Consider the following 27740-nt stretch of genomic DNA (forward strand, 5'->3'; position numbering starts at 1 on the left):
TGAAAATAAAATTTAGGGTTAAAATATTTCCCCAATTTAGTACCTCCAAATCCTCCTGAATTGAGGTAAATCTAATTGGTCCAATTGGATCCCGAATAAAAATCCAATGATACCAATGTACAATTTCCCATAGGGTGAGTTCGATTACCAACTCAATTGTTCTAAAACAATCTGAATTAAGCATCAAAATAGAATTGTTCTTATCGATAAACAACGTCAACAAACTCAACAAGAATATACAGATTTTACAAACAAAAAAAGAGACTTACTGAAACCAAATGAGCGAATACACTCGATCATTAATCTACCATTGACTTCAGGTATTTGATTAACATAAGATAGGATAGAACAGAATAGAACAGAGCAGAGGAAAGCGAAGGAAGAAAGCTACAAACTCCGCTATTACCGATATATAAAGGGAGAAAAAGGGCAAAATTGTTAAGGAAAAAAAAAAGCTACTGTTGGTTATGTTCAACAAGTTCCAGGCGGCGACAGGACGAGATCCGCCGCTCGAGCGTCGGCGTCCCACCCTCTGACTCTGAGGTCGCATAGCGCCCTTGCAGCCGCCTGCACGGCGTGGCCCGACACCGGGACCGGCTCCAGCCCCAGCGTGAGCTCCAGGCTCATCACTCCCTCATCCGCTTCCACCTCCGTCCCAGGCTCGCCTTGGCTCACGTGCGACGCCGCCGACGACATCGTCTCCTCCTCCTCCTCCTCCTCTTCATCTCCGAGGCTAATGGCGAACTCCACTGGCGGCGCGGCCGGCCCTTTGGCGGGCTTGGCGACGCCGGGGCGCTTGAAGCGAGAGCGCGGCTTGTTGACTTTGTGCAGCCCAGCGTCGGCAGGCTTGGAGACGTGGCGGATGTCGCAAACGGAGGCCTTGAAGGGCGGCGCGGGGGCGGCGGCCGCAGTATCGCAGGGCATCTGCGAGACGGGGGAACCCTTGAGCACGGCCTCCACGGCGGCCTGGGTCAGGTTCCAACTTCCGGACCACAGCAGACCGACGGAGCCGTAAACCGGGTTCACGATCCGGCCGCAGGCCTCGTAAAGCAGAGACCGGAACACGGCTGCCCGAAACGAAACAAAGCCAATTAAGTACGATTCCATCAAAAAAATGCAAATCAATCAGATCGACCGGTACGGAGAAGAGACAGACCGGGGCGGAGGTGGTCGGGGGCGGCGGTGACGAGGTTCATGAGGCCGGCGCGGCCGTAGAACTTGGCGAGGAAGACGGTGGCGTTGGCCTGCGCCTCGGGGGACTTGATCCACTGGAGGCAGGGGCGGATGGGGCAGGTGTCGTTGCAGCCCTTCCGGAGAACTCGGCAGCCATTGCAGCTCATCCTCATGGCGGATCAAAAGGAGGCAGCAGCAAATTCAAGAACGAAATGGGATGGAAATTCAACGGGGAAAGAAAGGAGGAGCGGGGTGGGGTGAGTGTGGAGGAGAGAGAGAGAGAGGGAGGGGTATTTTAAGCGGGTGGGAGTCCGGAGCGGGGGGAAGGATAGCGATAAGCGAGCCGTGGGTTTGGCCTGTGGTTTCCAGGGAGGGGAGGAAAGCGGGTTTAGCTAGATTTTATTTAATATAAATAGTTTTTTTGCGCTTTTTTAAAATTGGTATTGGCAGTCCACGTCGGTAAGAACTCAAAATCAGAATTATGGAAGCCCAAGGACGGCGGATTTGTGACGAGACGATGAATTTGGAAGATAAATTTATTTTTGTTATTTATTGTTCGTGGAATGGAATTACGAAAACAGAATGGAAAGGACGCTCCTGGTTTTGTGGAAAAAGCGGTGGTTTCTTGGTACGGAGGGACCCCACCCCATGGGCTCCACCACCACAAACCGATGCTTACCCATAGACTTGACTAGGTGTGGTATGGTCCCTCTTGATTATCATCGTACGGACCCACCCGACCCACAGATTTCGGAACTCTATTCCTTCCAATTTTTTTCTGCCGTCAGTTAAATTTAGATTTTAAGCTTGGTTTTTAGATAAGAATATGAATACAATGAGTTGTCCTAAAAGAATCTGCCCATGGTAAACACCTCCTGCACCATTTTTCCAGCTCCATGTTTCTTCACCTTCACAGTAGATTTGTGTCTATCCACAAATCTATTTTACAAGTTAGGTGGAAATAATATATATTTTTTAAAAAAAAAACGATTAGAATGGAGAAAAAGAGTGGCTGTCAATATATTAATGAGCAAAAATGGAAAAATAAATAAAAAATAAAAAACTTACCAAAGATTTAGGTAAAAATAAAAAGGAAGCTTCAAATTTTATAAATCATCAAAAAAAAAAACATCTTTCATAATTTTATCCCAAAATACTCCTTATAAGATGTATCAAAATATTATTTACCAATTAAGTCAAAATTATTTAAACTTCATCCAACTATTTTTACTTACTATAACCCTGATCCCTAAATTCATCCTAAATCTCACTTTAAAATAGTTGTACAAGAGTTTCTAAAATTTATCTTTAATGGCTAGTGAAAAATTTTATAAAATGATAACGACTATTGATAATAGTCGATTCAACAAATTGAATATCTACATTAAAAAAAACATTTGATGGATGGTAGAATTGTAGAAAAAAGGTGGAATATGTCGCTCCACTCAATCGGCCTCACAACTATATGTGAGGAGGTAATATGAAAAACTATAGTTAACTATACTGTTCATTTAGTTTTATCGATTCCTACTTATTATAAGAAGATCGGCCCGTAATATCCTACTCAATCCTGTTTGGGGGCTTGATGGATGGTAGAATGATTTGATGGATGGTAGAATGATGATAGTGCAGAAAATAATAAGAAGGGAACAAGAGGACAACAAAGAATGATACATCATGAAACTTGCATGATTTATATTGGATCGGTGCAAGACATTTGTAGGTGGTAGAATAATTAATTACCCAACCACCTGTTGCCCTTTCAAAGGTTTTCCTCGCATAGCATGTTTAAATATGTAACATGCAAGTTTTTCCTGTGGGCATTTTTTTTCCTCTAATATTTCTTATTCTATGGTTTCTTAAATGATCCTCCAACTGTCTTTTAACCGTGACCATAAGATTAAAAGACTACTTCATGCCTATGAAGATTAAAAGGCAGCTAAGGAGGGAAACATCATTTATCCTTATATGAAATATAGAAGAAAAAAAAATCCTAATGTAAATAACGATAGGCGATAAGCGCGGTCAGTGACCGTCTATCCTCTCTGTCGTTTAGACGGTTAAATTTTTTATTATTTTTATATATAATTAAATAATATATTAAATAAAAGATCAAAAATTAGAAAAATACTATAAAATATATTAATGAAAAATTAATAATAATAATAATATATCAAAATAATAGATTAATTTTATTAGACTTTAATTAAGACTATTTAAATTATCTCAATCATAATTAAAATTATTAATCTAAAATTTCGATTAAAACCTAAGTTAAAAAAAACTTATTCTATTCGATGATCGACTTCGGCATTTTGGCGTCAGACATGTCGCTTGAGTCCGACGACGAGTCCGGATCCATCGTCTGGGTCCGATGACGAGTCTCGAGTCCAAATCGGAAATACTTTACCACGACCTAAATACAAGGCAATACGATTGAGGTCCGCCTCCCACTTAGGCGGTGTTTAGGTGGCCGTCTCAACCGCCATCATTTAGAACAATATTGTGATGTCAGCAGAATTTTTTGAACCTGGAATGTAGAACATGTCATATGAGGAAGAAGCCAACCCTTGGAAGGGCAACAGGATGATTAGAAACTCAATTATGCTACCACCTACAAATGTACCACACCAATTCAACATAGATAACGCAAGCTCCTTTGCTCGTTCGCTCTTAAATTTTAAAAGGTAACAAGTGTTGTTACTTGTGCATTTCCAAAGTTTTGGTTTTTTTTTTCTGGCGAGGAAAGATAGACCACAACAAGACTGCCATCCTTCATAAATGTTGGATCTCAAAAGATCAGCTGTTGCAGCTACTTTAATTCCTATAACACGAAAACACCTTCAAATATTAATCAGAATGAGGAGAGCTTCAGGTAGTGATCTTCAAACAAGGCTTGTTAGGGTTTAGGTAGTGATCATTAGAACATCCCATTCATGTATTTTTGTTAATTAAAGTTCTAATGATTTGTAATGTTTCTTTTAACTGAAGCAGAAAATGGGGTACAGTTCTTCTAAGATATTAACCAGATCATGTTAAGAACAGTATAACCTTAAGATCCCTGAAAGGAATGGAAGAATTACTCAACTTGATAAATGAAAACCATCTGTTTGCTCTCCTCTCTTCAAATCCAGCTTGAAGAATGATCAGGCCACATCACAACAATCTGAAGAGCTTGAGAAGAACTCAACTATGCCAGTTGACAGCAATGCTTCTGCCTCACTGGAGCTCACTGATATCCAAATCAGCAAACTGAGTTATTGGCTGGCTCGGAAGGAGAGTTAGGGTCAAACAAGATATTGGTTTGAAGAGAAATGCCATGATGAAGAAACTCTCATTGCACGAGGTTTAGATTGATAGATAAGCTCTTTTGTCATTGAGATAAAAAATGTTTATAAATAAGTAAGAAATTGTAATATTTACTAATTAAAAATTATTAAAGTTCTCTCCAAAGAAAAATGGAAGGTTACATTATCATGATCCAATGTTTGAGATTAGATATCATCATCATGCATTGGATAAGATCTCAATGTATGCGGATAAGGGAGGAAACTTCTAAAAAGAAGATACGGAGAAATGTTCTTGCCCTTCACAAATAGTCATTGACCCTACAAGATCAAACTCATTGATCCTCCTCCTTCCATAAGATAGACACACTAGCATCTTCATGCTACATTGAGCGCATCTTTCATGAAGCATGATGAAATTGTGTATAAGAGACAGTCCCATGAAAGGATCAAACTACATTAGATCTATTGTACACAGTTTTATCCTGCATGTTGTTTCGTGATTTGGTCACACAAGAGCAACTTTATTGTTGCACCAAGCCTCCCCTTCAAAGGAAAGTTGTGTGACAATCCTAGTATCTCCACCTGTTTTACCTCATTTTACTAATATTGTAGTTAGAATTGGTTGTTCTATTATTTTTGACATCGTGAATAGTCATATTATCACCATCAACAATCAAAATCACATAGACAATTATTGAAAAAGAAGATAAGGAAACATTTCCCATTTGAAAGGAATGCAATATTAGAATGAAGGAAAAAAGTGTTATCCTGGCTTATAAATGGATCTATAAGCTTCTGCAAACTAATCTATGTAGATTCAAAGGAAGAGATTAAAGGAAGAACATTTATTAATGACAAATAGTAGATTAATACAAAATTATTGTCTCATACTCAAAAGTCTTATTAGTTATTACAACTAAAAAACCTCTCAATGCTCTGTTTTATGGACTGATGACATGACTCAGTCTAAACCTTCATATGACTTAATTTAAACCCAAAAAAAATAATAATAATAAAAGAAAGACTAAGCAACATTTTATTTTATTCAAGTAACCTATTCTAAAATGTATACTAACAAAACTTAAGTTACCCCCTAAAGATGAAGATAAGGACAGAGAGGCAGTAATTCTTCAATAATCGTTGCATCCAAAGTTCCGATTCTACAAGAAGTAAAGTAGACCCTAATTGATTCATCAAATCGTATAAGCACCATAATCCAAGGGAAAGAGAAGATCTTCTAATTCAACAACCAAAGGAAAAACGAATTCAAGATGAAATACCTCTCTGTGGATCTGCTGGGCCGCCTCATGCATTCCTCTTCCAACCATCGGATGGTGAGCTACTATACAATCCACGGATGCCACTACGGCGAACAGAATCCCACGGGGGCACCATAGGTCGCCGCCCACACGGTTCTTCATCTCATTTCTTTTCTCCTCCGTCGCCGCGGCCGCTTGCTCTTCCAATAGGCAGATGACCCCACGGAGGCAGCGGAGGTGAGCGAGTAACCATGATACACTGCCGATGACGATGAGAAACCGAACACTTGGATGGACGACCGCTCAAACCCCTTTTCTTCGCCAGTGGCGGAAAGGGAGATTGAGGCAGCGTCGCAGGAGAAGAGTAGAGACTACGGCAATCGGAAGGCGGACAGACAACATCGGTGGAGTCGATGGTAAGTAAATAAGGAGATCGGGGCCAGGCCCAGCCGAGTCCGGATCGTCGGTCCGTTTTTCTTTGTTCCTCTCTCTGGTCTCCTTGGTCATGGTCAGCTCTGCAATTACAGTCCAATGCCGGTTAAAATTCGATCGTATCATCCCTTCTTAAATTTACTCCTCGTCTAGATTATAATTTAAATCGGGACAGGCAATCGGAGGTCGCCCTGTAAGCAGATAATTGGGCTGCCGGATGCCAAGCTGGGGTGGCTTGGGCACTTGTTCCAATTCAATTATAATCTGAATAGAAATATGAATCCAAGGGTAATTACGGTCGGGATTTGCTCTCGGTCGATCCCTGATTCCCAAAAGGGAATGGACCGAAATGGGGCAAGCCTAGTGCGACCTAAACTCTCAGATCGTGATCCCTGGATTCAACTTGAACCAGCGGCCCAACATGGATTGACCCATTTTCATTTAAGTCAAGCCCCCTGAGTCGACAACTCTAACATGGTGCCATTGGATAACTCCAACATGGCTAAACTCATTTGAATTATGATTAACAAAGATAAAATTTTAAAATAATATGCTATAATTCAAATATTAGTTGAACATATATAACTTCATGCGAATGAAAATGATTATTTTAAGTCATGAAAATGATTATTTTACTTAAAGGTATTATTTGGTGGCATAAAAGAATCAAAGCTTATGTTTGCAATATATATATATATAATTTTAAAATAATATGCTATAATTCAAATATTAGTTGAACATATATAACTTCTTGCGAATGAAAATGATTATTTTACTTGAAGGTATTATAAGCTCTGTCTAGTTATTTGGTGGTATAAAATAATCAAAGCTTATGTTTGCAATACATATATATAATTCAGATATTCAATTTTTTAAATTGATTAATCCTAAAAGTAATTAGTCTGCCTATATAGAAATTTTTATTACCCATAAAAATAAATTTAAAAACGTAAGTGACGGACGACCTAACAACCCATTTTTTATCCCACTAAAAAAACTATTCTACAGTGCACTGCGACTGAAAATTAAACCTAGAATACATGAAAAATTATATGAATACCCTACGTCGTAGTTCAGGGGTGCAAAGAACCTAACTTTAGGTTATGCCTAATTTTACCTTTAGTGGCAAAAGGTCATATGCTAATCTCTAAGACCATCTCCAACCACAAAACTTATTTTGGTGTACTTTCAACATTAATTTGGTGTCATTTGAGCACCAAAATTTTTTCCAACTCCAATTAATGAATACCATTTCCTACACTAAAAGGAATATTCTTTAGAATATTCTATTTTTCCATCTTATAATTTATTATTCAACATATATATTAATTTGTTAAATATTTTTATTATGATAATAATTACTATTAATTTTTATAATATTATATTTTTAGTTACAAGAAAATTAAAATTAGTATTTTTGTAATTTTGTTAGAAATAATTTAATAGACATACTAATATTTAAAGATAATATACAATCATAAACAATTTAGATAATTTTTAAAAAAAATATTTTCACCAGACTAATAACACCTAAAATTTTTTTAAATATAACTTGCTTATTAAAATATAATATATTTTAAAAATCCGTACTTGCACCAAATTGGTGCAAGTGAACAGTGCAACACCATCTTCGTGCTGCACTGTTCACCTGCACCAAAATGGTGCAAGTTTTGGGGTCTCCATTGGAGGAGACCTGGTGTCCCTTTTACACCATTTTGGTGTAAAAGGGACACCATATTTTCTCCAACCGGTGCCCTAAAACTTGCACCATTTTGGTGCAAGTACGGATTTTATTATTATAATATATTATATTCTTAAATTTATATTTTAAATATTCTTAAATATTATAAATTAATATTATTTTATTTAATTTATTATGTAAATTTTATATATTATAAATTTATATTAGTTATTAACTTAAATAATTAATATTTAATATTTGTTATATTACTAAGATTATCAATATATTAAAATTTATAATATTGATAATTTCATAACAAACACACAATTAAACATTTAAAATTCCAAAATACACAACACATAGTCCATCATACAATTTAAAGATGCCACAAACACTAAAATAAACATACATTTAAATAACTACAATAACAATGCAATACTAAACAAATCAATGTTTAATATTCTGGCAAATTACCTCCTAATAAGCCACCGAAGTAATCATAAAATTTACCGGAATCATTCAAAGGATCTTGAGATCCTTGTTCTTCTTCTTGAGACGAATTGATCCTAGATCCTTCTCCTTGATGTGGAGTTGATTGAGATTTTTGGTTTTCAGTCCTCTTTTGCATAATTCTGACTTGTTCACTGCGAATAAATTCACGCATTATCGAATCAGCAATAGTATTCAAATCTTTGAATAAAATTTTATTCTCTTCCTTGAACATAGCAACATTAGTACTTCGATCCAAGGCCGCAACAAGTTCGTCATTCTGTGAAACCATTTTACTGAATTGTTGTTCATTCTTTCTCTTTAGTTTTGCTTTCTTCACCCCAATAGGTCCTTTAGTTGAAGTACCACCACTGTCTGAATCAGTGATGTTAAGATTAAACGAAGAGACATGTGGAGATGAAGGTGAATAAACATCTTTCTCGAGATTATATGATTGAGAATAATCAGCTTGAGCAGTTTGTCGTTGCACTCTCGTAGATGCAGCTTTGACGTTGTCATTGTTGAATTTCTCAATACCTTGAAGAATGCTCCACACATGTCCACATTTGAAGCCCTTTGAGTAATTAGGGTCTTGTACTAATAACATTTGAGCACGATTCATCTGTAAGAAAATAATATAATTATGAAACAAAATTAATAACTAAATTAGATATTGAAAACAACTTGAATAATCTACAAAAGAAATAATGAAAACAACTTACAATATCTTCCTCTGATGCTCCACTTGGATTCAATTCTTCGATTTGTCGTATGCAACCCTTCAATTTGGAAACAGCAGCAATCATAGTATTCATTCTTTTTTGTAATGATCTTCTCGGTCGCTCTGAATTTTTAAAATTTGGATCTTGATTATACTCTATCTCAACTCTTGCCCAAAATTGATCCTTTTTTTGGTTGATTCCTATGATTGGATTTTGAGAAATATGAAGATAAACATGACATAAATGTTTATCTTCTTCAACTGAGTAGGATGATGAACGAGAATTTGAACTCATTTTTTTCAAGAGTAAAGGTGCATTGTGATGGTCATGTCTAGTATGTCATTATATAGGAAAAAATTATGAGCATTGTATAAGATTTGTATGTGCATTGTGATATCCCGTCACCTGTAAAAATAATAGTGTTATGTGTGCATTGTGATGTCCCATCTTCTGAAATAATTATAATAGTGTGTGCATTGTGATGTCCCGTCATCTGCAAAAATAATAGTGTTATGTGTTCATTGTAATGTCCCATCTTTTGAAATAATTATCATGATGTGTGCATTGTGATGTCTCGTCACCTGCAAAAATAATAATGTTATGTGTGCATTGTGATGTATCATCTCCTAAAAAAATAATAGTGTTGTGTGTTCATTGCAATGTCTCATCTTCTGAAATAATTATAATAGTGTGTGCATTGTGATGTCCCATCACCTGCAAAAATAATAGTGTCGTGTATACATTATAAATACATACCATAACTGAAAACAATTCAATCACATTCTTCATCTCAAAAAATGAGTGCTAGATATGAAGGTACATTAAATTTATCATCCTCAAGCTCTGAAGATGATGATATATTTGAAGCACACAGAAGGCTTATCACTCAAGCGATCTAGCGAAACAATCAGGTCATTTTGAAACATCTGAGTGAAGAAAGCAACAAAGGCAAACATCAAGGATCTATTCCTGGTCACATAGTGATCAATCGTAATAGAGAAGCTGCTGATCGTAATCTATTCAATGATTACTTTGCCGAAAATCCTACATATAATGCTGCAATGTTTCGAAGAAGATTTCGGATGGGAAGAAATTTATTTATGCGTATTTTTAACGAGTTTAGTAATCATGATAATTATTTTGTGCAGAAAAGAGACGGAGTTGGAAAACTTGGTTTGTCAGGTTTACAAAAAATGACAGCTGCATTTCGAATATTGGCATATGGTGTACCGACAGACGCTACTGATGAGTACATCAAAATAGGAGAATCAACTGCCATAGAAAGTGTGAAAAGATGTTGTCGTGCTGTTGTTGAAGTATTTGGAGGACAATACCTGCGATCACCCAATGCTAATGATGTTGTTAGACTTCTTCATATTAGTGAGCAACGTGGTTTTCCTGGTATGTTGGGTAGTCTAGATTGCATGCATTGGAGGTGGAAAAATTGCCCAACAGCATGGGTTGGGCAATATTCTGGTCGCAGTGGAAAGTCAACAATTATTCTAGAAGTTATAGCTGATTATGATCTTTGGATATGACATGCATATTTCGGTTTTCCTGGATCTAACAATGACATTAATGTTTTGGAGTCTTCTCATCTTTTTTCTAACCTTGCTCAAGGTATTGCTCCCCCTGCTCGTTATGTCATTCAAGGAAAAGAGTACAACATGGGTTACTATTTAGCTGATGGTATATACCCAAAATGGTCTACACTTGTACAAAGAATAAGTTGTTTGCAATGAAACAAGAGGCATGTAGAAAAGATGTTGAGCGAGCATTTGGAGTGCTCCAATCATGCTTTGCAATTGTTGCAGGACCTTCACGTTTTTGGCAGAAAAATATTTTGCATGATATAATGACTTCATGTATTATTATGCATAATATGATAATTGAAGATGAGCGCGATATGAATACATCAATTGTTGATCAAGGTGAAGTCTTGTCGGCTGCAGATGTTGATACAGCAGTAGATGACAATATCTAATTTCAAGAGTTTCTTGCTAGATATGAAGGAATCAAAAATAAAAATGCTCACTTTGCCCTTAGAAATGCATTAATTGAGCATTTGTGGGAACAATTTGGTAATTCTGATAATTAAGGTTCATAATGATGTATTATTAATGAAGTGTTATTTGTATTATTAATGAAGTGTTATTTGTTTTGTGAAAATATTTAAAAAATATTATCTAAATTATTTATGATGGTGTAATATCTTTAAATATTAAATATTAGTATGTTTATTAAACTATTTCTAACAAAATTACAAAATACTAATTTTAATTTTCTTGTAACTAAAAACATAATATCATAAAAATTAGTTATCATGTACAATAAATTTTTTAATTTTAATAGTAATTATTATCGTAATAAAAATATTTAACAAATTAATATGTATGTTGATAATAAATTATAATATGGGAAAAAGGAATATTCTAAAGAATATTTCTTTTAGGGTAGGAAATGGTGTGCATTGGTTGGAGTTGGAAAAATTTTTGGTGCTCAAATGACACCAAATTGGTGTTGAAAGAACACCAAAATAGGTTTTATGGTTGGAGATGGTCTAACACCCTATATAACTGTTCTCATAATTATTTATAGAGAGGTAAATCATAGATGATTTTTATTGGATGACTTTTTCTTTTACCTTTTAAACAGTGACTATTATATGAAAAAGGGCAAGAAGCCGATAAGTATTTCACTCACAGAAATTGACCTTTGGTAATAACAACCTATGCAATTACCATTTGTCTTTCCCATGGATGAATGGTCAATGCACGAGTTGTATAGGCGGTCGTAAGGAAAAAAAGTAAAGTTCATTAATTGAATGATTGATATTGTCTTCTCCATTGTAATTCAGCGATGCTTCTTCACTCTTTTAATAGATATAGTCAGGTTGATCCTTAATTGGTAGATTATCCTAAACGAACAAAAATTAAATCTCCAAAAAAAACAATCTCCTAAATAATAAAATTCCTCCCATCGAAAAAGATGTCACAATCACTGTAATTTACATCCCATACAAATGCCTTTCCACGAACGGAAGAGGCACCCCACTACCCCGAGCTCAGTGTGGTGGCAAGATACAAAGTGATTTCATAAACCATCATAGTTCAATTCTCCTGCAACATACATCTACTACAATTGAACTACTAATGAAGCTTGAGTGTTACGTTAAGAGTCAACTAGCTTCCTAAATTTAGCGGAATGTAGAGCGAGATAATCTACCTTTTGTAATATTTATATTTTATAGCAATGCTTCTGCACTCAAAAATACATGTGGGAAATCAATTTAAAAAAAATATACCCCACAAAACGCAGAGATTGTATACATACGATAGGTTATCAACCCTGGACAGCCAATTCTTGCAAATGTTCTATAAATACCTGCAAGCTCACATCATCGGTAAATATAATCTCCGAACCATCGGTAACGACCGTCTTCTGGGTCACAGAGGGATTCAGCCTTGCGAGTAGGAACCTTGCTTGGCTTCCATGTTGGTCGCACTTGATCAGCTTAGGGACAGGTATCCGATCTTCTATTAAGGCCTCGGCATCAATCTCTGGTGCCTCCAGCAGTTTCTGAAAGTTTTCATGATTTGGGTCCTTGCCGTACCCAAGTTTCCTCCACTGGGCAATCTTTGATCCGTAGTGAATCACTATGTGAAAATAAGAATCAAAGAGCAAGATAACATCAGGGGAGATTGAGCTAACATCAAGTAACACAGGAATAGGTGGCCCATCGAATGAGTACTGGAACAATGTAGGCTGGATCATGACAAGCGAACCAATCACCCCTTCTCGATTCAGCATCAACCTGAAGAAGGCAGTCTCATCTGGGGTGCTGTTAAAGACATCAATGAACTGTGATCTCCGCAGGTAATACATGAACTGTGGATAGAGGGAAAAATTTGATGACAATCGAAATGTTGATGGATCCTCTGGCATATAGTCCCCAAATTTTGCCGTAAAACGTATGAGCATCTTATCCAACCATCTGATGACATCACGAGCATAATATTCCTCGGCCCTCTGTACTGCCAGTCTAGCCATGACAGTTGCAGCAGCCTCTTGATCAAACCCATCAGTTAGTTCTGGAGAGTTGAGCTTAACCCATCTCCTAGCAGCAGTAGTAACCCTTAGGCGAAATCCACCATTCCCATGACGATAACGTGTCATGAACTGCACAAAGAAGACAGTCGGTAGCTCCACATCACGACTAGTGCTGACTTGGAAGATAAACGCAATGCATGTTTTGCTTGTAACAGTGTTCATCTTCCACATATAGGTTCCACCATGGCCAATTTCCTTATCACTCACTGAGTTGTTCTTTTTTCGAAGTGACATGCAAGGCCCCAAGGCTCCACAAATTTTAACTTCCTTGGTAGTCACTATCTCCATGGTTGCATCAAAGTTCATATTAAGGTGACTTGTACCTTCATTTATAAAAATGTGATTTAAACACTTCCTGAACTGTTCCGACTCAAATGAATCTGCTAAAACTAAAACACCACCAGATGTTTCAATAGGATATCTCATCTCTGCTGCCCCAACCTGATCAAGAGAGCATGCAAAGAGGTCAAGAACAACTGAAGTATCAGACAATCTCTGAGCCAGTTTCTTGTAGAAATTACGAGCTTTTTCAGTGAATGGGGCATGATCATTTACAAGATCTCGATGTGTTCGAATGGATATACTTAGATCAGTATCTGTAATCATGCCAGGACCAATTGTAGCAGGTCCAGATGTGAAAACCATCACTCGACCAACATTATAAGGTGTACAACCCTCCAGAAGAGCTATTGCTATTGAGATTGCAGCACCCGTGGCCCTTGTTGGACGGTGACCTGGTAAAGAATTCCGTGTACAATTGAGTTCTTCAACCCATGTCGTAAAGTTGAATTCACATTCAGAAACGGGTAGCAAAAATGCATGTTTTTGAATGGACCGAACCATTCCCAATTTAGAGTGATTAGAGATTCCCATGAATTCTTGGATCTGAAAGGTGCAAATCAATGAGAAAGATTAGAAAAGGCTAAGAGGAATTGAGTACCATGCTCTCAGAAGTTCTACAAACCAAGTAAAAATGTCATAGGAGTAATCAAGGATTAAAATTTCGACCCATGCCGAGGTTTCGGTCCTGGACTGGAACGATACGGTTTTGGTACCATATCGTACCGTGCCGATATTATTTCGGTATTTTTTAAATATAAAATATATTAATTAAAAATTAAAATATTTAACATAAATATTTAAAAAATAAACAAGATAAAAAATAATCTTTTAAAAAAAAAAAGATATGAAAATAGATAAATAAATAAATAAAAATTTTATTATAATTTTTAAATTAAAATAAATGAAATATAAAATTAATTAGATAATTTCATTAGGATTTAATAAAGTCTCTTTAGATTATCTCTACCATAACTAGGAGTTGATTAAAAAAATTAACCTGTTTAATTAAAAAAAGTCTGAAATCCGACACCATTCGCGAGCCCACACGATTTCGGTACTGCCGCAGGGTTGCACGACCAGCCATGGCTGCGGGGATTGCATGACTCCTTCGGCGCGACCACGTTGATCGTGCAATCCCTTTGCAGTGGCCGCAGGGTCGCACGATGCCTCCCTGGCGGCAGCGGAAGGGTTATGCAACCTCTCCGCTACTGTTGCAGGGTCGAGCGACCCCTCTATGACCACGGGGTCATGCAACATGTCGCACCTGTCGTGGATCCGGTGCCGGGGTCGTGTCGGTGTCGGCCGCCGAGCGGAACGAGACGTTTCGCTCGTTTCAACCTTTTCGGCACGACACTTTAAACCATGGGAGTAATTGAGTGTCATGTTTTAACAAGTTATAAACAAAACAAACACGCTTTGTTAGAAGTACAACCAAGATAACCTTCAGAAAATACATCCTATAACAGATTTGTCACAAGGACCCAAAGAAAAGAAAATCAACTAGGTTTTTAGCTTAAATAGACATATAACCTACTGTAGAGCCAAAAGGCGATAGTACCCATACATTCAAAACCACTGGACTATCAAATTATATCAGTGTAGAAGGCATTAAAAATGGCCATCAATTGCTGCAAAAATACTTAACTAGGGCCTAAAACATTTCAAAGTAATACATACCAAATATGAATTGTAAATTATCAATATCTAGAAGTATTCTTATGGGTTTCCTATTTTTGGGGTTTATTTTAAATTTTTAGTTTACTTGGTACTAGAGCTCGGTTTGCAATTTAAATGTGAGTTTCCTATTTTCTAGGCTTTCGTTTTCTATTTTATGTTTTTTTTTATATAAAAATTTACACATAAGTTGAGGTGTACCTCTAGGGTTCTTTTATCTGTTGTTTTAAATATTTCAATCATAATTATGATTGATTATAAAAAAAATGGAATTTGATTTGCAAAATACATTCGGATTAGGATGTCTGAATTTCCTAAGGGTACCTTCTGTGAGGCACTACAACAAACCTTTTTTATTGAGATGACTTAGCAATAGGCCTTCCAATAGGTGGTCCTGCCCGGGGATGCGGTTGGGGCTTTACGGGGTGGAGGCAGTGGCACAGACAACCCACTGCTTCGAATGGGCGCCCGACAGCATGGCACCAGGCGGACTGGACATGGGAAATGTCTCCGGGCTTACCTCGCCCAGGGTAGTGCGGTAGGTGGCCGTAGATGTGTGTCTACTGCTTAGGAGTTGATCAAGGCTGGGATGATGCACCCATCTCTATCTCAGAGATATAAATAATAGCTCAGAATGATCCCGGTGCAAGAGTTGATTGTCAATCAAATGCGCAGCAGCCTGTACTAGGGCCTGTGGGTGATCCTTGGGGAGCACTTATAGTTGACTTGACTACCTCCACAAAAGATGTACTTGTGGACAAAATCCATATTCCTTTGCTTGCTAGATTAACAAAGGATCATTTTATATTCTTCCTCGAAAGCAATGGCCTTTGGGAAGCGCATTGAGTACACCTTCGAGTACATGTCGTGTTTAGATGCAAAAAAGGTGGGGTACTATGAAATTTAATGAGCCACCAACCATTTCAGAGGGCAGGACGTTATAGAAAAGACTATCTTATCAAATTTAATTATCTCTTGGCAGTTATTCGTAAAGGCGTTTGAGAGACATTATTATCCTACAATATTTTATATTGCTAGACTCCAAGAATGCATGAATATCATATAGAGTAGAAAAAGTGTAATGGAATATAATGGAAGCCGACTTGTTGAATTTTACCCACATATGATAGCTTGGTACTATGACCATATGCTTCACTTTATGCATGGACATGCAAAATACATTCGGAGTAGGATGTCTGAATTTCTTGAGGGTACCTACTGTGAGACACTACAACAAGCCTTTTTTTATTGAGATGACTTAGCAATAGGCATTCCAATAGGTGGTCTTGCCCGAGGATGTAGTTGGAGCTTTACGGGGTGGAGGCAGTGCAAACAACCCACTGCTTCGAATGGGCGTCCGACGGCATGGAGCCGGGCGAATTGGACATTGGAAATGTCTCCGGGCTTACCTCGCCTAGGAAATGTCTCATTACGTCTACTATTGCTAAACTTAAATTACGTATATTTCATCTTTATTCTACTAAGCCTAAAATCTTTCCCTTCTAGTATTTCACGCCAAGTTTAGCATTTACTCCTTTATGTATCTCATCTACTAAAACAATATCATCTGCAAACAACATGCACCACAGTACTGTTTCTTGAATGTGTACGCCCACAATTAGTATAAAAAGATAAGAACTTAGAATTGATCCTTGATATAACCCTATCTTTATTGAAAATGATTCAATTACTCTGCCGGAAGTCTTTACTCTAGTCGTTACATCCTCGTACATATCCTTAATTAGCTTAGTATATTTTACGCTAATACCTCTTTTTTCTAGAATTCTCTATATAATTTCTCTTAGAGCTTTATCATAAGTTTTTTCTAAGTCAATGAATACCATGTGTAAATCTTATTTTTGCTCTCGATATTTTTCATTTAATTGTCTAAGAAGATGTATAGTTTCTATTATCGACCTTCCAGGCATAAACCCAAATTGATTTTCGATCACCGAGGTCTCCTTAATCTTTTTTTATTACTTTTTCCCAAAGTTTCATGGTATGACTCATTAATTTAATACCGCTATAGTTTACATAATTTTATACATCTCCCTTGTTCTTATATAAGAGAACTAGATTACTTATCCCTCATTAGTTTTGCATTTTTTCGTTTCCAATATGATGTTAAATAATTTTGTAAGTCGTTCAATACTTTATTTCCCTATGCACTTCCATACCTCTATCGGAATATCTCTACCTGTGAAGTTTAAATTCTACGATAAAAATTTAAATTCTTATACTCATTTGACCTACTTAAATTACCTAAATTAAGTTGGTCATCTAAACCTTCATTAAAAAGTTGGTGAAAATGTCTCTTCCACCGCTCTTTTATTTCTCTATTGTTTACTAGTACCCTATTACATTCATGTTTAGTACATTTTATTTGGATAAGATCTCTTGTCTTACTTTCTCTCACTTTAGCTATTCTATAAATGTCTCTTTCCTCTTCCTTTGTATCCAATTTTTAATATAATCATTAAAAAGTTTCATTCTTCATTCGCTACTTTCTTAGCTTTTTTCTTAGCTATTGTATATTTTTTTAAAATTTTCCTCATGCTTAAAAATATATAATTGCTTATAAGTTATTCATTTTTCTTTCACTTTCTCTTATACTTTCTCATTCTACCACCAAGATTCCTTAGTGGTGCATATCCCTTTGACTCACCGAGTACACTCTTAGCTACTATTTTCAACTTTGATATCATCTTATCCCATATCGTATTAGAGTCACCGTATATCTCACCTAATGCTTGTACTCCTACCTTCTCCTTAAATATATTTTGTTTCCCATCCTTTAACTTCCACCATTTAATTTTAGGAGTAGCATATATTTTCTTTCTATTGATACAATGTTTGAAGTGTATATCCAACATCACTAGCTTATATTAGGTAGTTAAGTTTTCTCAAATGACCTTGCAATCTTTATAATTTTTTTTATCTTTCTTCCTAATTATAAGAAAGTCAATTTGTGATTTATTATTCACACTTTTGAATGTGACTAAGTGTTCTTCTCATTTCTTAAAAAAACGTATTAGCTAATATAATGTCATATGTTATCGCAAAATCTAAAATAATTTTCTCTTCCTCAATTCTCGTTCTAAACCCATAACCCCCATGCACCCTCTCACATTCCTCATTTTTTACTCCGATATGTCCATTTAGATCACCTCTTATTAAAATCATTTCATTTAACGGAATTTTTATAATATTTCATCTAAGTCGTCCCAAAACCTTGATTTGGTAGCTTCATGTAATTCTATTTGCGATGCATATACACTAATTATGTTCATAGTTTCTTTCGCCACTATTATCTTAAGGGCTATAATTTTATCCTCTTTTCTAACTACTCCTACAACTTCATCCTTTAACGAAATACGAAATATCTACAACAATACCCACTCAATTTCTTGGTTCACTCTTTTTTGTGTACCATAAGTTTAAACCTGAGTTATTTATCATCTTTGCCTTCTTGCCTACTCATTTTGGCTCTTCTACATACAAAATATTAATTTTTCTCTTAATCATTGTATCTACTACCTCCATTGATTTACCAGTGAGGGTTCCTATATTCCATTTTCCAAATCTTAGATTATTAATTTTCCTATCATATTTGTTCTTATCCAACCTATGATGTGATAACTCTTGCCTATTTAACACTATACTCAAGTTCTCAAGGAGATGTAGCGGTCCTTGCCGATATGTTTCAGTCGGACCCTACAATGCGAACTCTTACATATTTAGTATTGCACCAGAGTTTTGGAGATGTAGTGATCTTTGCCGAGACATTACAGTCGGATCTTACAATGTGTTCCTTTTGGAGAACAACCTAATATTAGCACAATAGTTTAATGGATTCATTCATTGAATATTTGTCAAAGTTTTAACGTTGGCCGACAACCAAACTCAACCCTCCTTTACCCGGGCTTGGGACCGGCCATCACTGGTTCATCATGGATGGAGTTCCAACATGTGCTAGCATTAGTAAAAATTAAATCTGATGTTGGCAAATGAAAATTTTAGTTCAATAGTGTTGACAGAGGAAGTCTAAATAAGTCAAGGAGGACTAAATATCTAGCAAATGACTAGAAATTTAAGTAAATCTATAAGGATCAAAAATTTGATAGTGGAAGTCCAAACACGTCAACATGGACTAGAGACTTGCTAGTGGAAGTTCAAGTAGGTCAGGTTAGTGAGGACTTAATAGATCATGGAGGATTGAATGCTAGATAGGTGACAAAAGTCCAAACAAGTCAAGAAGTACCGAATGTTTGGCAATAGAGAAGTCTCGACAAGTGAAGGTTGACTAAATGGAAAATAAGGTTGAAATTCCTGAGGAGTGAATTTTAGGCAAGTAAAGTCCCGAAGATGAGGAGTCTCTAGGCAAGTAAATCCTAGAAAATAGGTCTTCAAACCGTGGAAGTCCTAGCTAGTCAAGGTTAACCTGAGATTGGGTGATGTAAAGTTTTGTTAGGTTGAGGTGAATTGGATCTTGGGCAATGAGTGAAGCCCCAGACATAGAGTCTTTATGCAAGTGAATTCTTGGTAAGTCAAGGTCGATGTGCACTAGGCAAACAACAAAGTCTTGATCATGCAAAACTAAAAATTTAAATTAAGTAAAATACTAGGAGTAAAACTAAATAGACAAAACTTTAACAATTAGAATGATGTTACAAAATCATCACCTAAGCTAGTTATGGGACTAAAAATCTCGTGCAATGGAGAATTACATATGGTGCTTATGGCTACATAACCTTCCCTAGGTTAAAGAAAACTCCATCTTATTATGTTCTACATCATGTTCATGTTTATATTGATTAGGATAAACCAATTTCACTAAATGGGGAATAATAAGCATATCTAATATAGTGCTTAGTTCAACATGTACATGTTCATTTGTGTGGAAGGCATCAATTGGATAATATGCATTTTTAATATCCTGTATATTTTACTATATACATTTCTTAGATTCATATACCAAAAAATTATATAGAATTGTATATTGCTTAGGAAGATCATTTTAATTATTAAGTACCAAATGAAAATATTGTTAATGTTGATTGCTTGAATTGTTCAAGTTTACATATTATATAGTAGATGTTAAATCCAGTTTTTTGTTATTGATAGGTGATGTTTTACGTTGTTCTGAATATAATTTATGCCATTTTTAAAAAATTACTGTATCACCTGCAAATGTTTCCACTTATCACATACATGTTATGCAATGGCATAACCACATACTGCATGCATATGCTTTTTAGAACATTGATATTAATAGAAAACTTGAAGAAATAGTTATTCCAAGAAGGCTTTAAAGAGTTGACTTGCAATTAAGAGCTTTAGGTATAATGACTCTATTACTCAACTAAAAGGTAAGATTAATGAAGATCTGATTCATAATCATGCTTTCCTGATCAACGATGAATAAAAAGACAAACATATGCACAACAAGTAGTCTAACAGAGAAGAATGTTGAAATGAGTGTTTAGGTTACTAGGAAAAATAAAAGCAAGAATTTTCGTTTTTAGGGAATTGGATAGATGCAGCATCAACAAATGACTGAAACAAAAACTAAATTAAGATAATATGATTATTTCAAAAAGTCTACAGTTAACTAAGTTGAATCAATTCTACCTATGAAAGGTAGTAAATGTGCTAAGTTGCATTGATGATATTGCTTCGCATGATTTAATTTTGGAATAAGATACAAATAATTAACCTCAAATAGTTTTGTAATATGGCTTGTTCTTTAGATGATAAGTGTAGTGAGTACTAGATCACGCAGCCATCCTTATAAGCATGGAACGAAGAACATGAAGGAACAATTCCATTCAAAGCAAATCCAAATTATTTCCAACTGCTTATATCAGCATTGTTTCAATACTGAAGCAATCAGAACATGCCACTATCTTATATGAGCCAAATTGTATCAATTTCTCAATCAAAATACAAATTTTTAACTAGAAATATCTGCACTACTGCACAATCTAATCAAATGATATAAATGCTTGATAATTACCTTCTCTGATGACGACTCCCGATCACCAGGAAAAACCATAACTTTTGGGCAAGCAGTGTAACCGAGATCATGCACCCACACCATTGATCCAAATGTGATCAGTCCCACCATCACAATTTCTGGTAGACGAGCGACAATGTGCAAGATTTCATTTTTGAGGGCTTGAAGCTCGTCCTGCTCGGAGCACAAATCAATCACAAAAACAAATGCTGGACCCGGAAGCTGCAGCCCATCCAACCTCTCCGATGAAGACGAGGATGGCGCAGAAGAAGTCGAGAATCCAAACACACTTCCCGCACCACGGTTGGCGCGGGGATTCCTGGAAACTTCGTATTCGACAGTGCTGTAGGTGGGGAAGAGCTCGGCAGGCAGTGTGTTCTCGCCGATGCCGGCATAGGAGCGGGGGAAGGGGTTCTTGTGGGAGCAAAAAGGGCAGAACCAGAGAGCGGCGCGGTAGTCGACTCGGGCGTAGGGGTTAAGCGCGGCGCGGCAGTCGGCGCAGAGGAGGGGGGCATAAGGGAGGAGGGGTAGGTCGGCGATTGGCATGAGCGGCGTGCACATCACACTGAGGGGGACGACGAGGGCTGCTGCATCGCTCTGCGACAACGGCCAAGAGTTCCATGGCCACCGGAGGCCCTCGATCGACTCCAGCTCAGCGAAGTCCATGGAGTGGCAAGCGGCGGCGGTAGCATCAGAGGGGGCTAGGGTTTAGATACCGGGGAGTGCGGCCATGGATTGATCTTGCCGGAATAAAATTAAGGAATTTGTTAGAAACATCATAAAGTTTACCTTATTTAATAAATTACCATAAAATTTTAAATTATAACGAATCTATAGCAACACAAATTATACTAAATCAATTAATTAAGTTTAACAAATTAAATCTTAATTTATACGAATCTAAATTTATGTATATTCAATTTTAAAATACGCCTACACTTTTATAAAAATATATGATGGTCAACGATCGATTAAATATTATTTTAATCAAGTAATATCCATCAAGCATTTTAACAAAAGTATTTATGTAAAGATTTAAAACAAAAAAATATGGATAAAATTAAAGAGTTATTAAAAGTGCACTCGTGCTCATTTAATGCAAATCATTAAATCTAAGCTCTTCAAAATTATTTTTAAGTAAAAATATTTTATAATCGTGTAAAATTTGAAACTTCAAAAAAAAAAGTGCAATAATATATATTCCTTTGGCCCTAATCTAAAACTCTGACACTGTATTTGGATGGGGTGAGGGAAGATTCATTAACAGAAAGGAAAGGGAGAGGAAGTAAAGTATTTAACTTCCCCTTGTTTGGGAGGGAGGGAAGATTCATTAACGTAACATATGTTATTTTGGTTGGGAGGAAAGGAAAGGGAATGAAAGTTAAATCGGCAATTTACCAAAGAGCGCACTTGAAAATCTGAATTTACCAAAAGACGTACACTACTTTGATATTTACCAAAGAGTGCACTTTTTTAAAATCATTTCCTATTTTACCCTCCTGATAATTTGACTTTTTCTATTGTTTTTTTTTCTTCATTATATTTCTCTCACTTCTCTCTCTCCTCTGTCGGCAGAATATAGAAATAACATTAGTCAATTTTAATCACATTTTAATACATTTGAAGAAGCCAAAATAAATAATGGACATCATATTTGGACTTCTTGCAATTTTAGAAATCCACAGGAACTGAAATGGGTGCAATCGGAGCTTTCTAGGTCGATCAGTGGGTTTCGGTCAAAACCCACTGATGGACCTAGAGAGCTCCGATTGCACTCATTTCAGTTTCTATGAATTTCTAAAATTACAAGGAGTTCAAATATGATGTACATTATTTATTTTGGCTTTTTATAGATGTTAACAAGCAAAATCAAAGAATCGGCATAAAAGCTCACGTTGAACCTGATATGGAATCATATCAGGCCCAACGTGGGCCTGATATCATTCCATATCAGGCCCACGTTGGGCCTGATTTGAGTCCATATCAGGCCCAATGTGGGCTTTTTTGCCGATTCTTTGATTTTACTTGTTAACATTTATAAAAAGCCAAAATAAATAAAATATTGAACTCTATTTTAAATCCATGAAGATGGCAATTGAAGCTGAGAAGTCAGTGGGTTTTGACCGAAACCCACCAATCGATCTAAAGCTCCGATTGCACCCATTTCGATTCTATGAATTTCTAAAATTACAAGGAGTGAAATATGGTGTCATTATTACAGCCTTAGATGGTGGACGGAGGTTTTGAAAACCCTAAATCTCTCTTTCTTTTTTCCCTTTTTTTTGTTTAGGTGCGATATGAAGAGATATCATGCCACGTTGGGCCTGATATCTCTTCATATCAAGCCCAATGTGGGATATCTCCCATATCGGGCCCGATGTGGGCTCTGATATGGGAGATATCGGGCCTAGTAACAACAAAAATAAAAAATAAAAAATAAAGAGAGATTTAGGGTTTTCAAAATGTCCACCACTAGAGTGCCAAAAATAATAATGGACATCATATTTTAACTCCTTGTAATTTTAGAAATTAAAAGAAAATGAGTCTGATCGAGCTTTGGTCGATCGGTGGGTTTGGTCAAAACCCGATGGACCTGAGAGTCCGATTACACCCATTTCGTTCTATGATTTCTAAAATTGTAAGGAGTTCAAATATGGTATCCATTATTTATTTTAACTTTTATAGATATTAACAAGAAAAATCAAAGAATCGGCGTAAAAGTCCTCTACGATATGGAATCATATCAGGCCCAACGTGATATTTCGTTATATCAGTCCCAACGTGGGCCTGATATCATTCCATATCGGGCTCATGCTGGCCTGATTTGAGTCCATATCAGGCTCGATGTGGGTTTTTGGCGATTCTTTGATTTTGCTTGTTAACATATATAAAAGTCAAATAAATAATGGACACTATTTGAACTCCTTGCATTTAGAAATCATAGAAGAAATAGGTGCATCGAGACTCTGGGTCCAGTGGGTTTAACCCACTTATCGATCTGAAAGCTCCGATCACCCATTTCGATTCATAATTTCTAAAATTACAAGGTGAAATATGGTGTCCATTATTATTTTTGACACTCCTAGTGGTAGACCAGAGAAACCCTCTCTCTTTCTTTTTTTTCCTTTTTTTTTGTTTAGGCCTGATATGAAGAGATATCAGGCCCACGTTGGGCCTGATATCTCCCCATATCAGGCCCAATGTGGGCCTCATATGAGAGATATCAGGCCTAGGAACAACAAAAAATAAAAAAAATAAATAAATAAAAAGAAATAAAGAGAGATTTAGGATTTTCAAAACCTTTGGTCCACCACTAGGAGTGCCAAAAATAATAATAGACGTCATATTTTAACTCCTTGTAATTTTAGAAATTCATAGAAACTGAAATAGGTGCAATCGGAGTTTTCTAGGTCGATCAGTAGGTTTCGGTCAAAACCCACTAATGGACATAGAGAGCTCCGATTACAACCATTTCAGTTTCTATGGATTTCTAAAATTGCAAGGAGTTCAAATATGGTGTCAATTATTTATTTTGGCTTTTTATAGATGTTAACAAGTAAAATCAAAGAATCGGCAAAAAAGCTCACATTGGGCCTGATATGAACTCAAATCAGGCCCAACGTGGGCATGATATGGAATGATATCAGGCCCAACATGGGCCTGATATGGAATGATATCAGGCCCACGTTGAACCTTATTTGAGTCCATATTAGGCCCAATGTGGGCTTTTATGCCGATTCTTTGATTTTACTTGTTAACATCTATAAAAAACCAAAATAAATAATGGACACCATATTTGAACTCCTTGCAATTTTAGAAATCCATAGAAACTGAAATGGGTGCAATCGGATCTCTCTAGGTCGATCAGTGGGTTTTGACCGAAACTCACTGATCGACCTAGAAAGCTCCAATTGTACCCATTTCAGTTTCTTTAAATTTCTAAAATTACAAGGAGTTAAAATATGGTGTCCATTATTATTTTTGGCACTCCTAGTGGTGGACCAGAGGTTTTGAAAACCCTAAATCTCTCTTTATTTCTTTTTTTTTATTTTTTGTTGTTACTAGGCCTGATATCTCCCATATCAGGCCCACATTGGGCCTGATATGGGGAGATATCAGGCCCACATTAGGCCTAATATGAAGAGATATCAGGCCCAACATATCAGACCTAAACAAAAAAAAAGGAAAAAAAAGAAAGAGAGATTTAGGGTTTTTCAAAACCTCTGGTCTACCACTAGGAGTGCCAAAAATAATAATGGACACCATATTTTCACTCCTTGTAATTTTAGAAATTTATAGAAACTGAAATGGGTGCAATCGGAGCTTTCTAGATCGATAAGTGGGTTTCGGTCAAAACCCACTAATGGACCTAGAGAGCTCCGATTGCACCTATTTCAGTTTCTATGGATTTCTAAAATTGCAAGGAGTTCAAATATGGTGTCCATTATTTATTTTGGCTTTTTATAGATTTTAACAAGCAAAATCAAAGAATCGGTAAAAAAAAAACCCACATTGGGCCTGATATGGACTCAAATCAGGCCCAACGTGGGCCTGATATGGAATGATATCAGGCCCAACGTGGGCTTTTATGCCGATTCTTTGATTTTGCTTGTTAACATCTATTAAAAGTCAAAATAAATAATGGACACCATATTTGAACTCATTGCAATTTTAGAAATCCATAAAAACTGAAATGAGTGCAATCGGAGCTCTCTAGGTCTATCAGTGGATTTTGACCAAAACTCACTGATCGACCTAGAAAACTCTGATTGTACCCATTTCAGTTTCTCTGAATTTCTAAAATTACAAGGAGTTAAAATATGGTGTCCATTATTATTTTTGACACTCCTAGTGGTGGGCCAGAGGTTTTGAAAACCCTAAATCTCTCTTTATTTTTTTTTTATTTTTTGTTGTTACTAGGCCTGATATCTCCCATATCAGGCCCACATTGGGCCTGATATGGAGAGATATCAGGCTCACATTGGGCATGATATCTCTTCATATCAGACCTAAACAAAAAAAAAGAAAAAAAAAGAAAGAGAGATTTAGGGTTTTTCAAAACCTCTGGTGCACCACTAGAAGTGCCAAAAATAATAATGGACGTCATATTTTCACTCCTTGTAATTTTAGAAATTCATAGAAACTGAAATGGGTGCAATCGGAGCTTTCTAGATCGATTAGTGAGTTTCGGTCAAAATCCACTGATGGACCTAGAGAACTCCGATTGCACCTATTTCAGTTTCTATGGATTTCTAAAATTAAAAGGAGTTCAAATATAGTGTCCATTATTTATTTTGACTTTTTATAGATGTTAACAAGCAAAATCAAAGAATCGGCAAAAAAGCCCACATTGGGCCTGATATGGACTCAAATCAGGCCCAACGTGGGCCTGATATGGAATGATATCAGGCCCACGTTGAGCCTGATATGATTCCATATCAGGCCCAACGTGGGCTTTTATACCGATTCTTTGATTTTGCTTGTTAACTTCTATAAAAAGCCAAAATAAATAATGGACATCATATTTGAACTCTTTGCAATTTTAGAAATCCATAGAAACTGAAATGAGTGCAATCGGAGCTCTCTAGGTACATCAGTGGGTTTTGACCGAAACCCACTGATCGACGTAGAAAGCTCCGATTGTACCCATTTCAGTTTATTTGAATTTCTAAAATTACAAGGAGTTAAAATATGGTATTCATTATTATTTTTTGCACTCCTAGTGGTGGACCAGAGGTTTTGAAAACCCTAAATCTCTCTTTATTTTTTATTTTTTTATTTTTTTATTTTTTGTTGTTACTAGGCCTGATATCTCCTCATATCAGGCCCACATTGGGCCTGATATGAAGAGATATCAGACCCAACGTGGGCATGATATCTCTTCATATCAGGCCTAAACAAAAAAAAAGGAAAAAAAAAGAAAGAGAGATTTAGGATTTTTCAAAACCTCTGGTCCACCACTAGAAGTGCCAAAAATAATAATGGATACCATCTTTTCACTACTTGTAATTTTAGAAATTTATAGAAACTGAAATGGGTGCAATCGAAGCTTTCTAGATCGATCAGTGGGTTTCGGTCAAAACCCACTGATGGACCTAGAGAGCTCTGATTGCACCTATTTCAGTTTCTATGGATTTCTAAAATTGCAAAGAGTTCAAATATGGTGTCCATTATTTATTTTGACTTTTTATAGATGTTAACAAGCAAAATCAAAGAATCGACAAAAAAGCCCACATTGGGCCTGATATGGACTAAAATCAGGCCCAACGTGGGCCTGATATGGAATGATATCAGGCTCACGTTGGGCCTCATATGGAATGATATCAGGCCCATGTTGGGCCTGATATGATTCCATATCAGGCCCATGTTGGGCCTGATATGATTCCATATCAGGCCCAACGTGGGCTTTTATGCCGATTCTTTGATTTTTCTTGTTAACATCTATAGAAAGCCAAAATAAATAATATACACCATATTTGAACTCCTTGTAATTTTAGAAATCCATAGAAACTGAAATGAGTGCAATCGGAGCTCTCTAGGTCCATTAGTGGG

The 27740-nt window shown here is 36.4% G+C and overlaps 4 protein-coding genes across 4 annotated transcripts; 1 reads left to right on the plus strand and 3 right to left on the minus strand.

The window, feature by feature from the left end:
• Positions 1–269: 269 nt before the first annotated feature.
• LOC121997261 (LOB domain-containing protein 40-like) lies at positions 270–1452 on the minus strand. The gene is made up of 2 exons (XM_042551585.1): positions 1157–1452; positions 270–1067 (listed from the first exon to the last, which is right to left on the minus strand). Exons 1-2 carry the CDS (start codon positions 1344–1346, stop codon positions 472–474), a joined length of 786 nt encoding a protein of 261 aa, XP_042407519.1. The 5' UTR covers positions 1347–1452; the 3' UTR covers positions 270–471.
• Positions 1453–8289: 6837 nt separating this feature from the next.
• On the minus strand, positions 8290–9130 carry LOC121995116. Its single transcript, XM_042548942.1, has 2 exons — positions 9047–9130; positions 8290–8946 (listed from the first exon to the last, which is right to left on the minus strand). The coding sequence occupies exons 1-2, from the start codon at positions 9128–9130 to the stop codon at positions 8290–8292; spliced, it is 741 nt and encodes a 246-aa protein (XP_042404876.1).
• A 1109-nt stretch (positions 9131–10239) lies between these two features.
• Positions 10240–11030, plus strand: LOC121995117. Its single transcript, XM_042548943.1, has 3 exons — positions 10240–10447; positions 10667–10735; positions 10861–11030. The coding sequence occupies exons 1-3, from the start codon at positions 10240–10242 to the stop codon at positions 11028–11030; spliced, it is 447 nt and encodes a 148-aa protein (XP_042404877.1).
• Positions 11031–12268: 1238 nt separating this feature from the next.
• On the minus strand, positions 12269–21958 carry LOC121997262 (protein transport protein sec23-1-like). Its single transcript, XM_042551586.1, has 2 exons — positions 21189–21958; positions 12269–14041 (listed from the first exon to the last, which is right to left on the minus strand). The coding sequence occupies exons 1-2, from the start codon at positions 21852–21854 to the stop codon at positions 12389–12391; spliced, it is 2319 nt and encodes a 772-aa protein (XP_042407520.1). The 5' UTR covers positions 21855–21958; the 3' UTR covers positions 12269–12388.
• Between the last annotated feature and the right edge of the window lie 5782 nt (positions 21959–27740).

Source organism: Zingiber officinale, chromosome 6A (assembly GCF_018446385.1).
Source record: "Zingiber officinale cultivar Zhangliang chromosome 6A, Zo_v1.1, whole genome shotgun sequence".
NCBI lineage: Eukaryota > Viridiplantae > Streptophyta > Magnoliopsida > Zingiberales > Zingiberaceae > Zingiber > Zingiber officinale.

What these genes read in the sequence shown, in the direction of transcription:
- LOC121997261 (XM_042551585.1), bottom strand. Translation starts at nt 1,346, where the DNA reads ATGAGGATGAGCTGCAATGGCTGCCGAGTTCTCCGGAAGGGCTGCAAC. An exon ending in CCCCGACCACCTCCGCCCCG is followed by an intron (nt 1,068 to 1,156) that starts GTCTGTCTCTTC and finishes CGTTTCGGGCAG; the next exon opens with CCGTGTTCCGGTCTCTGCTT.
- LOC121995116 (XM_042548942.1), bottom strand. Translation starts at nt 9,130, where the DNA reads ATGATTGCTGCTGTTTCCAAATTGAAGGGTTGCATACGACAAATCGAA. An exon ending in GAGCATCAGAGGAAGATATT is followed by an intron (nt 8,947 to 9,046) that starts GTAAGTTGTTTT and finishes ATTTTCTTACAG; the next exon opens with ATGAATCGTGCTCAAATGTT.
- LOC121995117 (XM_042548943.1), top strand. Translation starts at nt 10,240, where the DNA reads ATGACAGCTGCATTTCGAATATTGGCATATGGTGTACCGACAGACGCT. An exon ending in TGAGCAACGTGGTTTTCCTG is followed by an intron (nt 10,448 to 10,666) that starts GTATGTTGGGTA and finishes ACCTTGCTCAAG; the next exon opens with GTATTGCTCCCCCTGCTCGT. An exon ending in GGGTTACTATTTAGCTGATG is followed by an intron (nt 10,736 to 10,860) that starts GTATATACCCAA and finishes CAATTGTTGCAG; the next exon opens with GACCTTCACGTTTTTGGCAG.
- LOC121997262 (XM_042551586.1), bottom strand. Translation starts at nt 21,854, where the DNA reads ATGGACTTCGCTGAGCTGGAGTCGATCGAGGGCCTCCGGTGGCCATGG. An exon ending in GGGAGTCGTCATCAGAGAAG is followed by an intron (nt 14,042 to 21,188) that starts GTAATTATCAAG and finishes TGCACCTTTCAG; the next exon opens with ATCCAAGAATTCATGGGAAT.